This window comes from Antedon mediterranea, chromosome 7, assembly GCF_964355755.1.
Source record: "Antedon mediterranea chromosome 7, ecAntMedi1.1, whole genome shotgun sequence".
Taxonomy (NCBI): domain Eukaryota; kingdom Metazoa; phylum Echinodermata; class Crinoidea; order Comatulida; family Antedonidae; genus Antedon; species Antedon mediterranea.
In genome coordinates, this window is record NC_092676.1 from 21,276,766 (window position 1) to 21,298,622 (window position 21,857).

General features: G+C 34.5%; 1 protein-coding gene and 1 long non-coding RNA gene across 2 annotated transcripts; one reads left to right on the plus strand and one right to left on the minus strand.

The window, feature by feature from the left end:
• The first annotated feature begins 273 nt into the window (after positions 1 to 273).
• LOC140055678 (uncharacterized) lies at positions 274 to 1,890 on the plus strand. Its single transcript, XR_011846685.1, has 4 exons — positions 274 to 296; positions 494 to 547; positions 986 to 1,057; positions 1,368 to 1,890. It is a non-coding gene; the product is annotated as an uncharacterized lncRNA (long non-coding RNA).
• Positions 1,614 to 20,399, minus strand: LOC140055677 (low-density lipoprotein receptor-related protein 2-like). Its single transcript, XM_072101045.1, has 26 exons — positions 20,301 to 20,399; positions 19,625 to 20,116; positions 19,029 to 19,163; positions 18,590 to 18,719; positions 18,317 to 18,458; positions 17,035 to 17,151; positions 16,245 to 16,508; positions 15,800 to 15,953; positions 15,025 to 15,159; positions 14,623 to 14,740; positions 14,100 to 14,247; positions 13,802 to 13,924; positions 13,394 to 13,645; positions 12,983 to 13,145; positions 12,510 to 12,640; positions 11,923 to 12,196; positions 11,523 to 11,656; positions 11,111 to 11,275; positions 6,849 to 7,028; positions 6,473 to 6,655; positions 6,174 to 6,359; positions 5,522 to 5,650; positions 4,832 to 4,969; positions 3,974 to 4,276; positions 2,714 to 3,513; positions 1,614 to 2,347 (listed from the first exon to the last, which is right to left on the minus strand). Exons 1-25 carry the CDS (start codon positions 20,321 to 20,323, stop codon positions 2,720 to 2,722), a joined length of 5,013 nt encoding a protein of 1,670 aa, XP_071957146.1. The 5' UTR covers positions 20,324 to 20,399; the 3' UTR covers positions 1,614 to 2,347; positions 2,714 to 2,719.
• Positions 20,400 to 21,857: the final 1,458 nt, after the last annotated feature.

Below are 21,857 nucleotides of genomic sequence, written 5' to 3' on the forward strand. Positions count from 1 at the left end.
ATACAAATATTTTTCATGACCAATTTTGTCACTAATAATGTACAAACTACCTGCAATTTTGTTTAAAAACTGTTGGAACTAAGGAATAATCAACACTTGAGAAGGGTACAAACAGACGAAATATATCTAATAGTGTTTGTTTTATGGTATGATTTGGAGCGAATTCGGAAAATATTTTCTATGTATGTAATTTACATTTTATCTTTACCTTAGAGATGTATTATAACGATATATTAATTTTATGATTTGTTTACAGACTTTTGCCGATTAAAGAAAATTTCATTGCAAAATTCAAGGTAATTTTGAAGTTGTTGAATGTGGTTGATCACGTTTGATAAAGTACCTATTATTTTTTTGCATTCTCACCTACAAGAATGTAATGTGTAAATATACTAAGACGTGTTTTTTTTTACTAGTGTATCAATTAAGTAAGGATATACATTGTGAAAACCACTATATGTAATAATCACAAATATTATGTTGGTATATTCAGGGAGCACATTTGACAATCAATGACTTCAACAGAATATTTGCGCATTATGATAAAGTAAGTGGAAACTATTGTGTATCCTGAATTACGGTATGTACAAAATAAATTATACTGCGCATGTGTTGTTCTGACCTCGTGTATTAGGTTTAAATTATACAATGTACAATTGAATGTTCTATTTCTTTTGCTTGATAAAAAAAGAATACAGTTTAACTTATTTACAAGGTCACTCTCCATCGGAGCATTGAGACGTGTCCAGTGTCTCTTTTAACCTCTTTTATACTACCGTAATATTCAGAGAGTACTCTTTCGATCTTATTAGATCTCGTCACTGAAAAAAACTTGCGTGTCAAAACATTCGTCTGTCTAACCAGCTAGACTTCTCAGTATCTTTACATATTTATATTATTATTTCTATTTTATTCTATTTACAAATAAATCAAAACCAGATAAATTTATCAATTATTCAAATGCATTTTTTGTTTGTTTTTAAAGGATAATGATAACACTCTCGATGGTGATGAATTATTCAGTTTTATGAAAGACTTTATGGAAAGCAAAGGCGGTGTAAGTACATTAGATGCTTCAACCTTAGCAATATCCTCTTTCTAACGTTGTCAATATTTATACGCCACAGTTTGGTATTATTCTTCTCAGTGATCAATATACATTGAGACTAACATAAAAGTTATGTATTCTAACGAATTGTCTTCCTACAGTAGAGCAATTAGCCAACATATCACACTACCAAAAGATAGAGTGTATCATTTATATACATATTCCAAAACTAATGAACTATTAATGTAATGTAAAACAGGAATAATACTATTTTGTTTTTAGCTTTAATAAACAAGTACATATTTTGTTTCCACTTCAGGACGTTAACATCAAAGACATCGAAAGTTACACAAAAAAAATGACGTTATTATTGGACAAGAACAAAGACAACAAACTTCAGAAAAGTGAACTACGTGAACTGATGCTATAAGTTTATTTTAATTTTAATGAAAACACTGTTTTACAAGATAATATTTAAAAATTGCTTTTTGTGTGGCAAGACACCCTCAGCATGAATAATAAATGATAGACGTGTTTAAAAATATATTAATTAATATTAATTAACAACTAGTATTGTTTTTTTGGTGGAAAACTATGCCAAAATTAAAAGAATGTTAGTTAAAAAGAAGAATCATGGTATAGTTTTTAAAACTTTCATACAGTTTTTTTTTTCAGTAAGTAAATTTGCAAATAATGTAGCTTTATTAAATGCAATACTAAGGTGGTGGAATTTATGTTGTAAGTAAACGATCCTGTACGGCAGTAAACACACATGTAATTAACAAATGTAAACAGTATTACGTATGACGTAGTGGTTTACTTGAACCAGAGGAGAGTGAAAATGCCCTGCTTGGGCAATTTTTCTTTAATGTGTTTTGTACTCAAATATAAACTTTTATCAAAGAAAAGTATACAAATATATTACCAATAACGATACATTAATAAGTATACGTACCCATTAAAGCCATATAAACTCATGCCTTTCACTGCTTTCTATACTGAAGAATGACGAAAATAATCAAAGAGAAATAAGATTGCTTGCTAGCGATTGTTATTCAAATTAGCCCGCTCTTGATATGCATACCCACAAGTTTATAATCAGCCAATAGTGGCTTTCATTTAGCATTTGTTTGATGTTTAGCTAGACGATATAGTTTGAGAGATTGTTCAAAACATTCAATGCAGTTTTCCGATATGTTGTTTTAATTCTGACCGGTGGTATATTCAGGTATTGAGATAATCATGAGTTCGGCTTATGTTCAGAAAAACGATCGAGATATGATCCGATTTGCGGAAATTCTATTCCAAAAAAAAAAAAATACAGTCGGTTTAAATGTTTTCTTATTTCTTTTTACCAAATAAAAATTAAATCTATACTTTTTTTTCGTGTTATTTAATTACGTTCTCGTTGCTATTAAAATAAATGGAATAGCCTACGGTACTTTTTTTAACTTTTATTTATTGACTTTTATTTACATTTATAAATTTTCAATTATTACAGGTTAATTCAACTACTGTTAATTCCTGCTTATAAAACGAGCAAGTATCTTAAGTTAATAAGTATTCTATAACAATTACACTGTAAATTAATTATTTTGACCTAATATCCTGTACTTTATTTTTACTCACAATATAAGATGTTTATATTCTTAATCATTTACTTACATATTTCTATCCTACTGTAATTATGTCACGAATCCAGTCAAGAAAAGATGGAACTCTAGTGTAAAATCCATATTTTCCTGATTGTCCGCAACCTTCACCCCAACTGACTATCCCGAACAAATACCAACGGTCATCGTGCAAAATAGAAAAGGGCCCACCACTATCTCCCTGGCAGGCGTCTTGCACTTTTCGCTCGTATCCAGCACAGAACATATTACCTGTCACTGTGTGTCTTGATGAAGAAATACATCTTCTTTGGTCAACGAAAGGGACATATACCTCACTCATAAACCGTGGTTTTGGGCCACCTTTCACGAGACTCCCCCAACCGTTTACTCGACCAAGTTGGTTCCTTTTCAAGGCTTTCGCGGTTAGGTTTTTTGTCGGTAAGCATATTGGTCTAACGTGGTCTGTAAAGGTTGAAATTGGTCTATCAAGCTTAATCATGGCAATATCAGCGTTAAAGGTGTCAGGACTGAAATCTTCGTGCGTAACAATCTTCGCAATTTTGTAAAACTCTTCTTCAGATTCTTTATATACAGAGTCGTGGTCAGCCACACGAATAAGAGTATTCCTCTTTTTCACTTTGAATTCTAGAATGCAGTGAGCTGCTGTTACTATCCATTCGGAATTAACGATTAATCCTCCGCAGAAATGTGTCCTTTTGCGAAAGTGGTAGAGTCGTACTATCCACGGAGCAGAACCTCTCACGGATTCTCTTCCACCCACCACACGTCCACTGCCTGCACTGCGCTTTTTCTGATCGAGTAACGCCTCTGGTGATGTAACAATTCCACATTCTATTAAACAAAACCTTTTTTTAATTTAATTGTTCGTTATCATGGATAATTATAAATATAAGGGTTGCCACGTAACACTTATAATAACATTAATATTTGGCCATTGTTTTTAGTCTACAGCTCACTATGTCGGTCGGTTGGTTGGTCGGTAAACTCTAACTTGAGCACGCGACTGCAGCCATGTACAGTATATGGCCTTGTTACTGCATACGCATGCTGACATGTGTGGTTTTGTCTTTGCAGTAATACATTATTATTATTATATAACAAAAATCACTGAAACAAATGGGGTAGATTAATCTATTCTGATACTACCTGCCATGACGCTAATAAACATAAACAACAAATATATTATACATTTAATGTAGGCCTATCATGAGAGGCTAATGCCGAAAATTATTATTTATAATCAAATAATGTGTAGTTAGTTAAAGAGTGATTTGTCAAGTCAGTTACTTACGATCAATGTCTTTAATTTGAGATTGTACGGCGAGAAAGGCATACTCTACTTGGAGAACCACATTACCGTCTGCCATTACGACGCATGCGTATTTTCCTGCATCTTCAGCAGTAATTGTGGTAATGTTTAAACTTCCATCTGGCAAACTAAACACATGTTCGTTACTGGTTATGACCTCACCACCCTTTTCCCACATTATTGAATACGTATCGTCTTCCAATGTACAGCTAAACATGTGATTATCACCAGAGCTACGTGTTATATTACTGGGTTTTGTAGTTAAAAGATCGCCAACTATTACTTCTGTGTACAAAATATAATATAGAAAAACCATTGTAAAGACAAGGAAATTGATATTACAGATTCAGTTCATAAAGCTTTTTCAAAAAGTTTTTATTGACCAAATCACAACACTGAAATCATCGCAATAAGGCTATTGTACGTGTGGGTGTGTAATCAATGTTCTTGGCGTTTGATCAAACGCTTAGCTACTGTGAACCAATTATAAATATCAAAACGTTATATTTAAAACGGTAACAAATCACTTTAGTTTAGCCTGCTTTCGTTTGGATTTCTTCTTAATCTTAATTATTGTATCCTCATCCTAAATCAAGGAAAATAAATTTTATTTTCCTACAAGGGAAACCATGCTCGTCGTACATAAAACAAAACTGCATCCCTTGTAACATAGCAAAGTTTAAAATTCAAAATAAAGAGGTATATATAATCGACCCTTCCCTGAAAAACGTTTGGGCTGGGAAGTGTTGAGCGACATGAGGAATCATTAAAAATAATATGGCCATTTGCCCACTATCGTTAAAATGTATCATTGTGATTATAGTAATGAAGTTGATTCACCTATAAACATTTGTTGTTGTATTACATTATTGTTTTGTCCTGTAGCACGACATGTATACTTTGCTTGATGAATGTAAGACACAGAAGCTATAAACAAGATTCCTCCAGGCAGAGCAAGAATACCATCCGTTGCTTGTCCTAAAAAACATACAAAAGTTAAACCAAGGAAAGACAATAACAGGACACTCGAACCAAGATAGAAACTCATATCAGTCTTTTGATCTTATGCCTGGCTGCGACAAATACCAACAGTACTGTACTATGGACATATTCACTGCGGCACATGGTGTTGTCTATAAGTGGCGTGGAACTGATTGTGTAGCAGCCACAGATAAACGCTTTGATCTCCAGAGCTCAGCATCTTGTCGATATATTGCCTTGGTTAAACTAACAATAGTATTATTTAAGATATCTATAACCATTTCAAGAAAATGATTTGCATTAAAGAAGCGTCGTCGCAAATCGCTGATAAACACAAATGTTGTCTTTTTAATTTCCGGATTATCTATGACTTTTAAAGTAAAGTAATTTTTCTCAACTGAAAATTTTTCTATTCTATTATTATTGTATGTTCAAAACAAACAAACTTATTGAATTATTTAATTATTATGCAATATATTGCCTGGCAAATTTCATTTCAATCCCCATTCTTCCTGGAAACCTTGGTTTTTAAAAACACAAACAACATACCTTCTTCTAATAGTTCGTCATTTCTCAACCAGACAACATGAGCGGATGCGTCGCTGACTGAACATGTCTCTGTAATTAGGTCTCCCAATTCAACAGATTTATTTTGAAGAGAGTTTACAAATGCAAGTTCTATCATCAAAGCATATACAAAATGTACAGTAAGAGTGGGATGAAATGTAGGACCATAGCAGGTCATTTTTTGCTAGCTTCAATATTTCTAATTATCATTCAACAAATACAATTAAATTGGATATTAACTTATGGCTAAAACATCACATCATAATTATTGATTTGTGCCTATATACAAAAGAAAGTATTCTCACATGCACGGATGAAGGACTAAAGTGTTGCCTGAAAGATCTGCATATTTTCTGACTATTTTACTTTATCGTTTTGATTTATATTTTTGCTTATTTTATTTTCATTGTGATCGAGCCACTAATATCCACAGCATTGACATCAGTAAGTTGTCTTGGTATTTATATACAAAGAAAAGTTACAAACTGTTTTTTTATTATTATTATTATTAGGCATACCGGTATGTAGGACATGCGAATCTTAAAACTATAAAACTGTTTTTTTTTTAATCTGATACTGGACATAATTATTATAATATCTGCAGATGGTTCTGTAAAAAAGAAAGCTTACTAACCTTGACAAATAAGTTGACTTCCTGTCCAGGTACCATCCTGCTGGCAGATGCGATGGAAACTTCCAGAAACTTGAAAATGGTCGTCTGCACACTGGAATATGCAAACTGAGTTAGGTACTGGTTCTAAGCATAGAACCACTTCAACACCAGGAAGAATAGGTAATTCTGGACATTTTCTCTGCATTTCTAAAAACATATTACAAAAAAAAACTTAACGGCACAGTCTACAAAATTTTACACCACTAATCGAAAACACGTCACACCCTCTACCCAAATTAGTGCTGATCAATCTAGTATACCTGAGCAAGATAATGCTTGTCCAGACCACGTTCCATCTGCTTGACAAACTCTGGTTTCATCTCCGCTAACTTTTTCACTTCCTGGCTTACAACGGAAAGAGCAAATTGATCGGAAAAGAGACGGTTTAGGGCATCGACTGCTGGTCGCAAAATTCGGAACAACCAATGCAGGACAAGCAATAGCTGAATACAAATAAACAGGTAAACATTAATGTACACATTTTATATCCATGCAATCAATCGATTAATAGTCACACTGTTGGGTCTCGGCCGCATTGTTTCTACTATTTTATTTAACGAAGTTGATGAATCGCTCTTCGGTGTATGTCAAGTTGATGGCGACGCATATGACTAGATACTAATTTTACGACCATACCTTGACACCATAAATCGTTTCCTGACCAAGTGCCGTCATCTTGGCATTCACGTCTGACGTCACCAAACGTCATCATGTGACCCTCAAAGCATTGTAAGTTACATACTTCTCCAGGTTTTCTTAAATTATTGCAGTCTCCGCCAGCATTGGCTGGTGTTCGTAAGTGTGGACACAGTGTTTCTAAGTGAAGATACAATCATACCATCGAATGAAATAAACAACCTAAAAAATTCGTTCGTTCTTCTATCACACATACTAAAAAGTATCCCATTTGAATATTCGATTCTGTTTCACGTGTCTGTTATGTATTGCAAAATGGTAATAAATGTTGCACAAAACAGTACTTTTCAACGAAGAAACATATTCACCGGCAAGCTCAATTTGTTTTGTCACGCGATAGGTCGGTAAATAATCCAACAGTGTTACTCCCATTCTGCTTTTAAAATCTTGCTTTTTGGGTTTTAAGTACACATTTTGAGAGTGATTTTACTACCAATATTGTTATCAGCACTTACAACTATTGTATTGTATATTCTTTTTTCTTATTTTTATCTGCTAAACTGGATTTAGAAAAGATTTTTTTTATAGCTATAGCTAGGCCCTATCTAGCTGTGTGCATGCTATTGTCTTAGCAGTGTTCAGTGAAGCAAAGCCTATTGTTGCCTTAGAACTTTGGGACAGCATAGCATAGAAGATTTGTTTACAGGGCCTAGAGTCGGTGTATGTGTGATATTATTATTATAATCTACCATTGCTACGAGTAAACTATGTTGACCTATAACTATAGCTACTCAAAGCTACTTAACCTGAGACAATATGCTGGAAAAATTACTACTGCGGTTGGAAGTGTTTTGAACGACTTGGGAATTTTCCATTATAGAGGTACCCGTGGTGGACGCAAGTCAAAATTTCACACAAAGAGTAATAAAGATATAGATTCTAAAAGCCTTTCTAACATAAACAAGAAAGTACAAGAAGCAGTTAGGAAAAAAAAGCCTGCAAAATATTTTCATTGGCGAGCAGGACAGATTAATGTTAATACCTGCTCAGATGACTTCTTACTACATGAAACCCTCATTCAAATTAAAGCAGCAAACCTTGACATCGTGTGTATGCAGGAAGTGAGACGGATTGGTACCGGTGCAATCTCACATGAGGGCTACAATGTATACTGGACTGGACTGAAAATCAAAAAGATGTATGGGGTTGCTATTGCCATCAAACAGTCACCCCATATCAAAGTGTCTAATGTTTATTATGTTTATGAACGTCTAATGGCAATAGACGTCACAATAAAAAATTGTAAATTAAGAATTGTGTCTGCGTACTCTCCTACGGAATCCGGTTCAGAATCATCAAAGGATATTTTCTATGCAAAACTCTCCAAAGTAACAAGAGTTGAGAACAACACAAAACTCTTACTGATGGGAGACTTTAATGCAACATCAACAATAACAACCAGAAAATCACTCTTTGATGGAAACCTACATAGATTTCAAGACACAGATGACATTAGTAACGACAATGGCACAAGACTCATCAACTACTGCTCTGACTTCAAGCTATGCATACTGAACACCTGGTTTGACCATCCAAACGTTCATCGGATCACTTGGCATAGCAACGATGGTGTTACAAAGAAAATACTAGATTACAACATATGTGATCACTGGTTGAGGAAGTATGTTACTGACACAAGAGTCTATAACAACTATTATCTTTCGTCGGATCATAGAATCCTTGTGAGTAATATGACAACACCAGCCAACAAAGCAGCCAGGTGGAAGAAGCATAAAAAGAAAAAACAGAGCAAGAGAGCCAACATGAGTAAACTTAAAGATCGAGAAGTAAGAAATAATGTTAAAACAAAGATAGAAGAAGAAATTAATAAAATTACTTCTCCTGAAAAGACAACAACCACTACATCAACTGAGCGCTATACAACACTTATGACAGTGCTAAATAAGGCAGTTGAAGAAGTCCCGAAGAAAACAAGAAACCAAAATGCTCATCCCTGGGATGGTGATGAAAGACTACAACAGCTTATAAAAGAAAGAAAGAATATTAACAAAAGCATAGTTACCTACAAAGAAGAGGAGATCAAGGCTATGCAGAAAGCAATTAAGATAAGGGTGAAGGAACTACGGAATGAATATTTGTATGAAGAAGCAAGCAAGTTAAATGAAGCCCACCAAAATAGAAAAATATTTGATTTATGGAGAAAAGCTAAGGAGCACGGTGATGTTATAAGAAAAGCACCAAAGCCTATAAAATGTCCTGGATTACGTGAACACTTTAAAGATCACTTTAATCCAGACCAATCTAGCCTTAAAATCCCAGATGAAATTAGCACACCTCCAGAATATATTATCAACCTGAGACAACCAGAATTTGAGATGGACAATGAACCTCCGTCCAAGAAAGAAATTATTGATGCAATCGGACATCTAAAAGGTCGCAAAGCTACCCTAGATGTCGCTTCTGAAATGTTGCAAGTCGCCACAGAGAACCCAGTATTCGTCGACCATGTACATAGACTGTTTGAGGAAATTTGGAGAACGAAAGAAGTACCAAGTGATTGGGGACTGTCCAAATTAACAACCATTTGGAAAAAAAAGGCAGTCCACTTGATCCATCAATGTATAGAGGAATATCAATTGGGTCTACATTTTCAAAGATACTTATGGTTATCATTCTTTCACGTTTTTCCATCTTTTATGAAAGTCAACTTCTACGCACACAGTTTGGATTCAGGTCCAACAGAGGGTGCAATGATGCTATATATGTAATCAAGCAGATCCAGGAAATTGCGTATCGCTCAAATCGTAAACTCTATACATGCTTCATTGATTTAACAGCAGCATTCGACCATGTGAATCGTAATCTTCTTTTCCTAAGCGTTCGTAATAGGTTTCACTTAAACCAGTCTACTACTATGATTGACATTATACAATCACTGTACAGCTCAACGAAAGCATACCTTGCTGACGACGATCCGAGTGATGATAAGTTCGAAACATCTTCTGGGGTGCGACAGGGTGGTATTGAGAGTACCAGCATGTTTAACCAATATTTTGATTACGTTATTAGAGTGTTCAAACAACGCTGTAAAGATGCTAGTTTGGATGGCCTAATGATACAATACCTAATTCCTATTGAAGCTACAAATCGTGCTCAAAGATGTAAAGCACCATCAAGGGGCATCTATGACGACTTTGAAAGTGGCTATGCTGACGACTTTGCTGTAAGCTCCTGGTCACAAGAAGAACTGCAAACCATTGTGAACATCTTGAATAAAGTTTGTCTGGAATTTGGTCTAAGAATTAGTGCCCCCAAAACAGAAACCATTATATGGAACTGGAAAGAGGAAGTTGAAGAATACCCAAGATGCATCATACAAATTGGCGGCGTACACATTAACAACGTAACACACTTTAGATACCTTGGTGTATGGGCTACCTACAATGATGTTCATATTGGAGATCAAGAAGTAAAATACAGAATCAATTCAGCCAAAGGAGCATTTGCAGAGAATAGGGCATTGCTTACCAACAGAACGATCCACCTACAAACAAGAATGATGTTTCTTAATGGTCTAGTTAGGAGTAGACTCACCTATGGTTGCCATGCTTGGAGGGCAACAGGAAGTGAAATGTCCAAACTTAGCACAACATACAAAACCTTCCTAAGAAGAATGCTAGTGAATGGCTTTCAAAGAGTCTGCCCACCAAACCATGTAGACATATCCTCAGATGAAGAAACAGATGAAACCTATATAGACTGGCGTTACGTAATTGATAATGACGATCTCTACAAAATTACTGGCTGTCAACCGCTAGAAGAATATGTCTACAAGCAACAATTCAACTGGATCGGACATGTAATTAGAAAAGAAAATGAAGATCCTACAAAAATTCTTACTTTTCACACAACACAAAGTAAACGAAGAGGTCGGAAGATACCATCAGTACTTGATAGAGTTGTACAACAAAGTCAACTTACTAGATGCAACTTCATTAGAGCCTGCTTCAACAGAAATTTATAATTCCCAGCAATGTTTTAACTGTATATATGAACTGTTTTATAAGTTGTTTTGTGACTGTGTAATTTGGTAGTAGTCACTCTCATACTGTAGGCCTACATTTAAAAGTAACACATCCAAATGCCAACTTCAAGTCAATGGCTACCAGATGTCTCTGTGAGACGGTTATTTGAACCAGTACCAGTACCAGTAAAATAATCTTATAGAGTTCGGTACTTACCGATACAAACCAGCTCTACAAAACCATCCCATTCTCCAGACTGCAAACAAGTGACATTGTTTGTCGATATCGTCTGATAACCAGAATTGCATACTATTGAACACGTTGAATTGGCTCTTCTGTCACAACCAGTTGTTTTTCCATTTGGTATATCAAGAGGACATCCTTTAATAAAGAAAGAAATTAAATGATTATACTAGAAACTGCAAAGAGCATAATGCCTATATAAAACGCTTCTCATTGGATAACAAAATACCTCCTGCCTTGTACAATGGCACTCCATGGTACAATCGTCATTACATTACTACAAAAACATACGATCATCTATATAGTTGCCTGGAAAAGCTGACAGATTCTTAGCGCACTCATTAATTTATGCGATAATAAAAGTGTTAATAACGCACAATCTTACCTATAGAACTACGCCTACACGAAATACCATCGTCAGCCAAGACTTTTCCCAGTGGACATGCGCATGTTCGTCCGTTAGGCGTTGCCAGGCAAAGCTTACTACATCCTCCATTGTTCTGAGTACAAGACGTTTCACCTACAATTTTAATATAAAACACAGCGTTAACAAAAACAACTGTGCCTAAAAGGGTTTTGAAGCTATGAGATAGATTGAAATATCAGATTAAGAAGACTCTTTATATATTATTATAGATATAATTATCTCACGTTTATCGATTATTAAATCTAATGAGTTAGACTATTTTTATTATATGTTATTGATATTTAATCAGTTCACATGACCATAAAGTTCAGTCTGATTGTGACACCGTATCTAATATTGTAAATAAGTAAATAACTTTCCAGTTTGTAATTCACGTGAATTATACAGCATCAGACCACTGAGCTTTCCAAAAACGTCCTCGCCAACAGAAACTGGTTCATCGTCTTCGATCTTGTTCATGCGCATAAGTGTTTTCTTATTCCAGTCTGTAAAATAGATGTAAGTATCATCGACAGCAATGCCAAACGTGTGAGAAAGAAAGTCAAGCTGTTTCATTACGGTGCGATGAGAACCGTCGTACTTTACTCTTTCGATCTTGTTTACTTGTGCGTCGCACCAATACAGGAATTCATCTGTAAAATAAAACATTTGAGTTAGGGTAGGTTTGACTAATTCCAAAACCAATCTATAAGCAAACCAACATAAAAATGTAAATTCACTTAAAAGTCATTGTGTAAAATCGGCTGGGTACGTGCTGCAGAACATTTAATTTACACCTCTCTTTTCTACGTATATCTAATTCTTTTCATGAAGTTGGTTCAAAATGAACCCTTTACTCTCCAAAAATGTCTTAATTTGTACTTTGTGTACGTTTGGTCGTTAATACTCAATATGAACATTACCTACTAATACATTGAAACAAGATGATTTTTTTTTCAAACTTACTTTCAGTCTCTAGTGCAAGACCATTAGGCCAACCAATATCTGTATCGACCAGAATACGTCGGTTAGTTCCATCCATCCAAGAGCTTTCAACGTTCGTATTACTAGATCCCCAGTCTGTCCAGAATAACAAGCTGTGAATGTGTGAAATAGGCGTCTTAATAACAATATATAAAATAATAGACCTAGTAAATCACAGAACACAATACATTTCTATCGACAATAGATGTGAAATCGTAAACATCAGTATTATGATGTCTTCTTTCTTTCGAAGATTTTACAAAAAAAAAATTGATGTGCCTACATGTGGAATGTGGGCAACTATTTGTAATTTCGAGAGTTTGTCGAGGGTAATACAAACTAGAGAAATGAGAAAATGATATAACAGTAATATAAACTTAATTGATTATTTAACCATAACAATTACAGTATTTAGACTAGTTGGTAGTTTCAATAATTATCTTTATTATAATTACCCTCTTATTGGATCAACCGCAATCGCTCTTGGTTTCTCTATGTTTGAATTTATCAGCACGGTCTTGTTGCTACCATCCAATCCAGAGACATTGATAGTGCCATTGATGCCATCAGGCCAAAACAGCAGTCGGTGAATATGGTCAACTGCAAGCCCATCACAAGCTAATAAAAGAAAACTATATTCATTTTATTCACATTTTATGCTAACATAATGGAAAACGTTGGATAAACTATAAAGTTTAGAATTTCAAAGATATTTAAGTCCAGACCTACGTTTTTAATCATTAAAGATTAGATATAAAAAAAACAACTTTCTGACTCTCCCCTAAACCGCCGTCAGTACTATAACATAAAACATGCTTCTGTGGATTTCTTTTTATTAATAGAGTATTCTGCTTAATTTTACAAACCGTAAACGTCACGATGAACGATTTCGAGTTCCCTGCCATCGAGTAATGATCTCATAATCATACGCGCATCGACGTCACTCACGTACACGTAGCGATGAACTGGATCAAAGGCAATCGCAATTGGGTTTTCAAATGGACCCATGTGCAGTGCTGTGTGGGCATAGTTCGTTGTACTTTGTGTATGCACGTCAATTTGATAGGCTGTTTTACGTCCCGTGTCTGCTACAAGTAAGAAGTTGTCTTCCAAAATATCTATTAAGAGAAATACAAAATGAATTGTTATACATAATGCACAGCAACAACGAGAAAGAAGGTTTAAATATGTGTTCACTTTACCTTAATGGCCATTACATTTTTAAAACAAAAATAGAGTTTAAACTTTAGGCCAAGTCAGGTAGGCCTACTTACTATTAGTGCAATTTCCATTTTCTACTGCAGTGAAACCGGTAGAACACAAGCACGTACTGCTATTACTCAGTCCTGCTGGGAGACAGATTTGCTCACAGCCACCATTTTCGATCATACATGGACCTATGATTACCAATAATAAAGTAACAACTGACTATCTATACTTTGAATAATACCTATATAAATAATAGGTTCTTTAATTAAACTGCAAAGTTTTATCTATTGAAACTGGGAGTGTCACATTGGAACTGCTTATGATTTTCCAGCTAAATGTTTAGATAACATTATGCCTACTTACTGGTTCCATTGGGTTGTCGTGAGAAATCTAGCGTGGAGATTCCATATGCTCTTCCAGAAGTTGGTATAAAACGTAAGAACTCTCCAGTTTCTCGATTCAATACATGAAGACCATTATTGGGTGGCAATTCAGTCCATATCAGAAAATCCTTTTGAAGTAACATATTTTGAATCAATATTTTTCATATAAGTAAGATGAAATAAATAAATTTTCTATTGATAAGTGCCTATATTTTATAGAACCGTGTGCCCTTGAAATACGGAATGTTGTGGTTGTGGTATTTAGGCCCATAAGAGGAATGCATATCCACTAAGGCAATGTGCATACCACCAGAATATAATGCTTGTTAATGTACAAACACAGTAATCATACAGTAGTACTAATACATGATTTATTTAAACATAATGTAAAATGTCATTATTGTTTTGCAATTAATTATCGAAATTTGTCGAAATAAGTCATAGGTTGAATTTAATTAGTTAATAGTATTAGGACATGAACTTTATAACGTTGTAAGCAATACCTGGAAAATATCCATGTCAGAATATACAGAGCCCGCTTTAACGTATAAAACCTGTCTTGATTCTCCATCATAATCAACAGATTGAATAGCACCAGACGATTTATCAGCAAAATATAATCTTAATAAAATAGAAGTTTGAAAAATTTATAAAAAACCACGGTTATGAAATTCAAGAAAGAGAAGTGGATCTCCAGAAAGTACAAAGGTGGATGTCAAAAAGTTGTAGTTATTAAAGTACTGTGAACGGTAGGGACTCTCAAATTATTATGGAAACAGAAAGTCATGATAATACGGAAGTGCTAGGAATACTACAGTATGCCAACGGAAGTTAAAAGCCAAAGTCGAGCAATGTTTGAAATTTAACTCCCCCGTTATAAGTGGATCTTTACTTAACTATTTTACCTATTTGATTTGAAGTCAATGGTCATTCCATTTGCTATACCCAGCTGAGTGTTCACGATTATCTTTCTGTTACTCCCATCAAGTCCAGCACGTTCTATATGTTTAGACAATCCGACCTCTACCCAAAAGATATATCTACCAAAAACACGACACACGTTTTATTAAATATTAGCAAACTGTGAATCAAAGTTGATATAAAAAATAAATCATTTTGTTTGACAAATCCAAAAGAAATTGCTCACATTCTTTAGCTTTCGCCATCTTGGCTGATGGCTTGATCACAAGTGATCCGGTCCACTACTACTTCCTGGAAATCTGTTGTTACGAAAAAGTATGACGTCACCTAGAAACAATAACAACAGATTTCCAGGAAGTAGTAGTGGACCGGATCACTTGTGATCAAGCCATCAGCCAAGATGGCGAAAGCTAAAGAATATGAGTAATTTCTTTTGGATTTGTCAAACAAAATGATTTATTTATTATCTACAATCCTACAAAATGCACTTATTCAAAGTTGATATAGACCTGCATAATATTAAATAAAAAAGATAGTTAGCATTCAGAGTTCCGCATGGCGGTTCATCATGTTATAATAACATGCGCATTACATTTCTGACTGAATAATAAGGAATCTGAATGATTGAAGGAACTCCAGTAGGAAAAATGGCACTGCGCGAGAGCAAACTGCCACCCAATCCTGCCACAATATGCTGGGAGCAAGTTATGCTTAAATATGCTTATATTTAAATGAACAAGTACTTTTTGCGATGTTTACCTTTGGATTGGATCGACTTCAATACTTGTTGGTTGCACAACATCAGAATCTAACAGAACATAGCGGTACTGTCCATCATATGACGACGTCATGACATGGTTATTACTGGAATCAGTCCAATATAATGTCTGAGAGAGGTAGTCGACAGCAATACCTAAGAACATAAAATATTCTTGTAAAAAACGTCTTCGAACGTAGAAGTAAGTTAATTATTATAACTCAGATTATCGTACCAACAGTTTACGTAAAATAAACAAAGCATGCAAACATCGACACTCGTCGTTACCTTACATCATTTGAAGTCGAATATTCGTATGGTATTACTAAATCTGTGGAATTTTACAATTTTAGTTTCTGAAAAATGTTTCCATTCAAATAACTTAACGCAATTGAATACTGAAATAGAGATATGTAGCATTAGCTAGCATTATTATGGCAGACATACCTTTCACTGTTCCTAGATTTGCGGAAATCAACCTTCGTCTACCTTGTATCTTTAAATCTAAACTGAATATGGATTTAGCAGCATCATCCGAAAAGAACAAAATGCGTCGCCTGACGTCTGCCTCTATTGCAACGACCAAACGTTGATTGTTCAGTAAACCGACAAGAGGATCGTTTGGAGAGAGTGTGTGTGGAAAGTTTGATGTCAGCTTACAAACAGAGGTTTGATTTGAGAAAAGTACAACTGGTGTGGCAACAAAGTCATCTGGAAAAAAAGTGTAACCGACATTAATTAATTTAATCTCAGATTGATCCAGGGGGTATTGTGATGACGTAAACAAAATCATAACTACAACAAAGTATAGCTTTGCATCAGGGTTAGATAGTTGCGTATTACTTGCCAATTATTTCGTAGATTTACGTTAGAATAGGGAAAATCATCTGATCAATAATTAACATTGCTTTAGACATGTCGTTGACATTTTAGATATTGATTTTTTAATAGGTTAGGTTAGGTATTGAAATGTGTCATTCGTGTGTTGTGGATAGGCATATTACCGTCGCTTGACATGAAACAGCTCCGCAGTTTATTGTTTATAGACATGACACCGTACTAGAATCGGATGTTACGTAACGGAATAGGAATAGAGATGCCACTGATTTGTATGAAAATATGACGCATCAAAATACAATGAATGTTTCTTTCACAGTAATGTCTAAAAAATGTACATTTTATAAAATCTAAAAACCTTTTCATTTATATTTTAACTTTTGTATAAACTTGTACGTACCTCGCTGACATGTTTTTCCATCAGGCAAAATATTAAATGATTCTCTACAGACACATCTATATTCACCATTATCAGCACTGGTACAAACTTGCGAACAAGGATTGCTCAAACAAGGGGCTAAAATATTAAAATGTTGACGTTAATATAAAACAACACAGCTTATCATTTACATCTTAATAATGCTTACTAGACTAGGATAATAAAGGTAAAGATATGAGGACAAAAGTGGACATTTTTAACCACGATGACGGCACAAAAAAGTGTTTGTTTTGTAAATATTGCAAACTAAATAGATATACCTCCTAAAATTCCTTTGTTCTCTAACTCATCTCACATTATAATCTGCCATAGTACGCTCGGTAAATTTTGAAAATATTTAAACCATTTAAGTTGCGTTTTTTGAAATTATACTGCAATATTGAATAACTTAGCAACGTAAACATTGTGAATGAACTGTGTATAAGCGTGGGCAAATTAGCGCCTCCAATCGCGTGTGTTGTGTGATTTTATACCTATTTCATTTGTTTTGTATGGTGGCTGATTTCCGCCAAAGAAAACAATTATTTTATAATAATACGGCGTTATAACGCCCTATATGGCGTTATAACGCCGTGTTAGGACGTTATAACGCCGTATTGGGGCGTTATAACGCCGTACTACGGCGGTATAACGCCGTAATTAGGGCGTTATAACGCCGTAATTATACAATCCGTTCACATGTACATGCGCATGCATAGTACATCAACAAACCCGGAGCCATAAAGAGTTGCGACTTTGAATGGATTGAATCAATTTGTTTAAAGGTTTTTGTTAAAACAATAATAACATTATTTTGATGATTTTAAACAAAAAAAATAGCTTTAATCCATTTAATTTAACGGCTCTAGCTGTGCGCTCCATACATGCTCTACGCGTTTATTTTGTACAGCGATTCTCTATAGTAATGCATTGTTTTTACATTTTGTTGTTTGAAATCATCTTCGCAGTAACTTTAGGATTGCGTTATCTTAACAAAAACCTTTAAACAAATTGATTATTTTGATATTTAAAACCTTGTGAATGTTATACATTTTGAAGCACATTACTCGACTCCATACACTACATAGGCATAGTTGGACACAAAGATGGCCAGTAATGTACCACGTGACCCTAATACGGGCGTTATAACGCCGTATTATTATAAAATAATTTTTTTCTTTGGCGGAAATCGGCCACCGTAGTTTTGTCACTTGATTAGTAATATGTAATTAGTAAACGAAAATACAAATGTTAGGCTTCTTACATTTTTGATTAACTTGACTATCGTCTCCATATATAGTAACACCATATGGACGGGATTGTAGATTTAAGCTAAAGTAGACCTGTCCGGAAGCTTTATGTATACACCATAGTTTAAGATTCCAATCAGTTATGTAAACGTAATCCTGAAAAAAAAGTATTTATATTATTAAAGGCAATTATAATATATTCAATGAGTAACAAACACATTCAAATCTCTGGTTATTTATTTACTACAAATTACTTTACCGTATATACCAAGTCCACTTCCCATTACCTTATGTACTTTCAATTTAAAAAACTCTGAAGTTGATCTGGTTTTTCTAAAAAGGATGCGTCGATTGGCTCCGTTAAAATCACATGACTCAACTTTAGAAAACTCTCCATCAACGTCTGTCCAGTAAAGTCTAAAACATACATAAACAAACTACATAATTTGATATTAGCTACATTTATGCGTCACGTCAGCGTTTATCGTTAGACTTAGAATATTTGTTTATTATGACATTTCTTTAAGTGTATAGGCTACAGTCACTGTAAAAGACGTAATCACAAGTGTGGGACATTTCAAACTGACCACTTTAAAAGGCAAATCAACATTTGTCAGTATCTTGACCAGAAAACAAACCTTCCTGCTTCCCATGAATCCCTAACATCACTACTTAAATTATGGTGGCATGCATCCATAATTAAAAGTATAATATGTTATGGCTTACCTGTCGTCCGAATAGTCAACAGACAATCCATTTGGTGAAGTGATATCAGTTGTGATCAACTCTGTTCTATTTGTCCCATCAAGATTTGATTTTTCTATTTTTGGCACTTTTCCACAATCACTCCAAAATAGAAGTCTGTGAAAGAGACAAGTCATTACTTACGATATCTGACCACAACAGTGTTTTGCGAATTAGGCTATAACACAAACAATTTTTGTAATAGTGCAAGGTGACAAAAACTGGCTCTCTGATCTAGGATTTTAGAATAGTTTGTATATTGTTAGTCAATTACTGTATATTTTAAAAATTCTGAATATTCAAAACAATCTAAAAATTAGAAGGATTATTACATTAAACCTTGGATGAAGAACAATACACTATTACAAATTTAACTTGTAATGTTTGTTTTTTTCCTAATTTATTTACATTTTCTTGATTATCAGTCTATAAGATACAATTTTAAAAATAAAAATGTTCACTGAAATATCATGTGGTTTCTACTACTTTCAAATAAAGTCTAAATTACTACATACGAAAAACAATGATCACTTAGATAACGATTGCTTTGTTTCTAGAAAAGAAATATGCAACATTACCCCTTTGTTGGATGAACTGCTATTCCACGCGGTTTGTCTAATCCATCTCTCACTAACATAATATAACGTTGCTTGTCTCTATGATTCATAAGGAAAATCCAGTTGTATGATTGGTCAATATAATATATATTTTTGGCCAACCAGTCGACTGCAATTCCTTCGACACTTTCAGAGGTTCCACCGAATACTCTACTAGCACTGTTACTCCCTGTATCTATTGTCCCTTTAAATATGGACGTACGCAAACTAGCGCTAAAAAATATCACCTGATCAAGATGATCAGTATCTAGTGCAACAAACTTCCCCGGTGCAACATTGTATTTAAAAGACGTCTGGATTTTTCCAGTAGATATTAGGCTCGGTGCATATGTTGTAGGGTCTGCAGGCAGAGTCTGGATTTTAGCAGTAGGTAGCGATGGGTTACCTGTGTCCACTTCCTCTGTCCATAGCAGCAGATCATCTCCTGATGAAGTAGATACCAAAATAATCAACCTTAATTAGTAAAACAAAAATTGATTAATTAACTTCAGTTTGGCTGTAAGATTTCATTTACGGTGTAGCCAGTTAATATGTTAGTTTGAAAGTGCGCGAATAAAACAGGTATTTTGAAGCAAAATTATGCGCGCATTTTGAAAAGTTATCTGTTTTTACGAAACCCTACATGATAATTACTTACATAAACCATTGCATTGAGTCCATTCTGTATTTTTAAGTAAACTGCTACCATAAATATGACTTGTTGTAACAGAGTATTGAAAAAAACAATGAAAGAAACAATTGAAACGTCAAATGAATTCCTGTTGTGAAAGTTTACAGTCAATCCATTTCAAAAGTATTTAAAGTGTCAGTTTCCTGAATTAGCAAACGGAAAATGCATATTATTATACGACCATTACTCCAGATAGATAATTTCCTGTTGACATGAGAAGAAAGCTGTGGTACAGTAAAGGGGAAACCCCTAAAAATATTGTAGGGATTTCGAAACAGCACAACTTTTCTGAGGATGATAATGATATATTTTTTCTTCTATTTTAAAAGAGAGATATTTAGAGGGTTAAGTTAATTTTTGGGAATGGGTAAGCTGTATTTGCGTTTCCTATCGCTTGAGTTCAACAGTTATTCAATCGAAACCAACAGCGATAATTACCGCCACTAACAGGTTTGATACAAACAAAGCCAGGACTGTTTTTTAGACTGTCGGTCCGGTATCACTATGCGTTTTATTGCTTTTCTGTACTTTTTGAACTGTTTTGATGTCAACATGTGGGCATTACGTGAAATTGTAGACATCCTATTGTGAATGACGTTAGAGTTGCTCAACGTGATTTACGCGCGATTTAACGACTTTCTCGTATTAACATAGGTCAAAAACCAAATAACATTTTAAATTGAAACTTTGCAAAAGTTTAATTTATATCAGGCGCTAACTTTCTGTTGAGAAAAAAATGTGTTTTACACAAAGTTACGCGCGCGCGCATTTAAAATTTTAAAATGCGCAAAATTAATTTTTAATCAACTTTCTACGCGTTTCTTGTCATTTTGAGCATGTCAAAAATTCCCATACGCGCGCAAACTTTACGCGTGATTTATGTTTTTGCAGCCTTTTCTAATAATTTTACCAACGTTTAAACAATTTCGACTTAAAATTACGTCATACGAGCACGTCGAATTTTGATAATTTGCGCACGTTTATGATGAAAAAGTTCAAAAATTCGTCAAAATTATGCCTTTTTAGTCGCGTGGACGTGACTCTATAGTTCACTATGCTGGTCGGTTGGTCTGTCGGTCTGTCGGTCTGTCTGTCGGTCCGGTATCACTATGCATTGTAGCACGCGACTTAATGGCTGTTGGCCTTGTTTATTATCAATCCACTTTGACCAGGTAGTTCCCACTTAATTGAATCGAATTTCACCTCACTTAAACTGTAGCAGTTACACTGTTCTTTACATAGAGTTTGTGTACAATAGTTCTATTTGAATTCAACAATATAATCATATAATAATAAATCAAAGATACATACCAATTATACAGATCCATCGCTCGTTATACTATTAGGCAATAATATAAGGTAGGCGGGTGGCGATTACAGGCCTAAACGACAAAATGGCACCATTGTTTGTCCATTTTTTTGTACAAAACTAAATTGTACGCATGCGCAAGAGTTCAACTTTGTGCGCATCGTTCAGTAGTATATTAATTCACGAAGCTTGATATAGAAGAGATATTTTACATT

What these genes read in the sequence shown, in the direction of transcription:
- LOC140055677 (XM_072101045.1), bottom strand. Translation starts at nt 20,323, where the DNA reads ATGGACTCAATGCAATGGTTTAT. An exon ending in CTGACATGGATATTTTCCAG is followed by an intron (nt 14,248 to 14,622) that starts GTATTGCTTACA and finishes TTACTTCAAAAG; the next exon opens with GATTTTCTGATATGGACTGA. An exon ending in ACAACAACAAATGTTTATAG is followed by an intron (nt 4,277 to 4,831) that starts GTGAATCAACTT and finishes TTTTGTACACAG; the next exon opens with AAGTAATAGTTGGCGATCTT.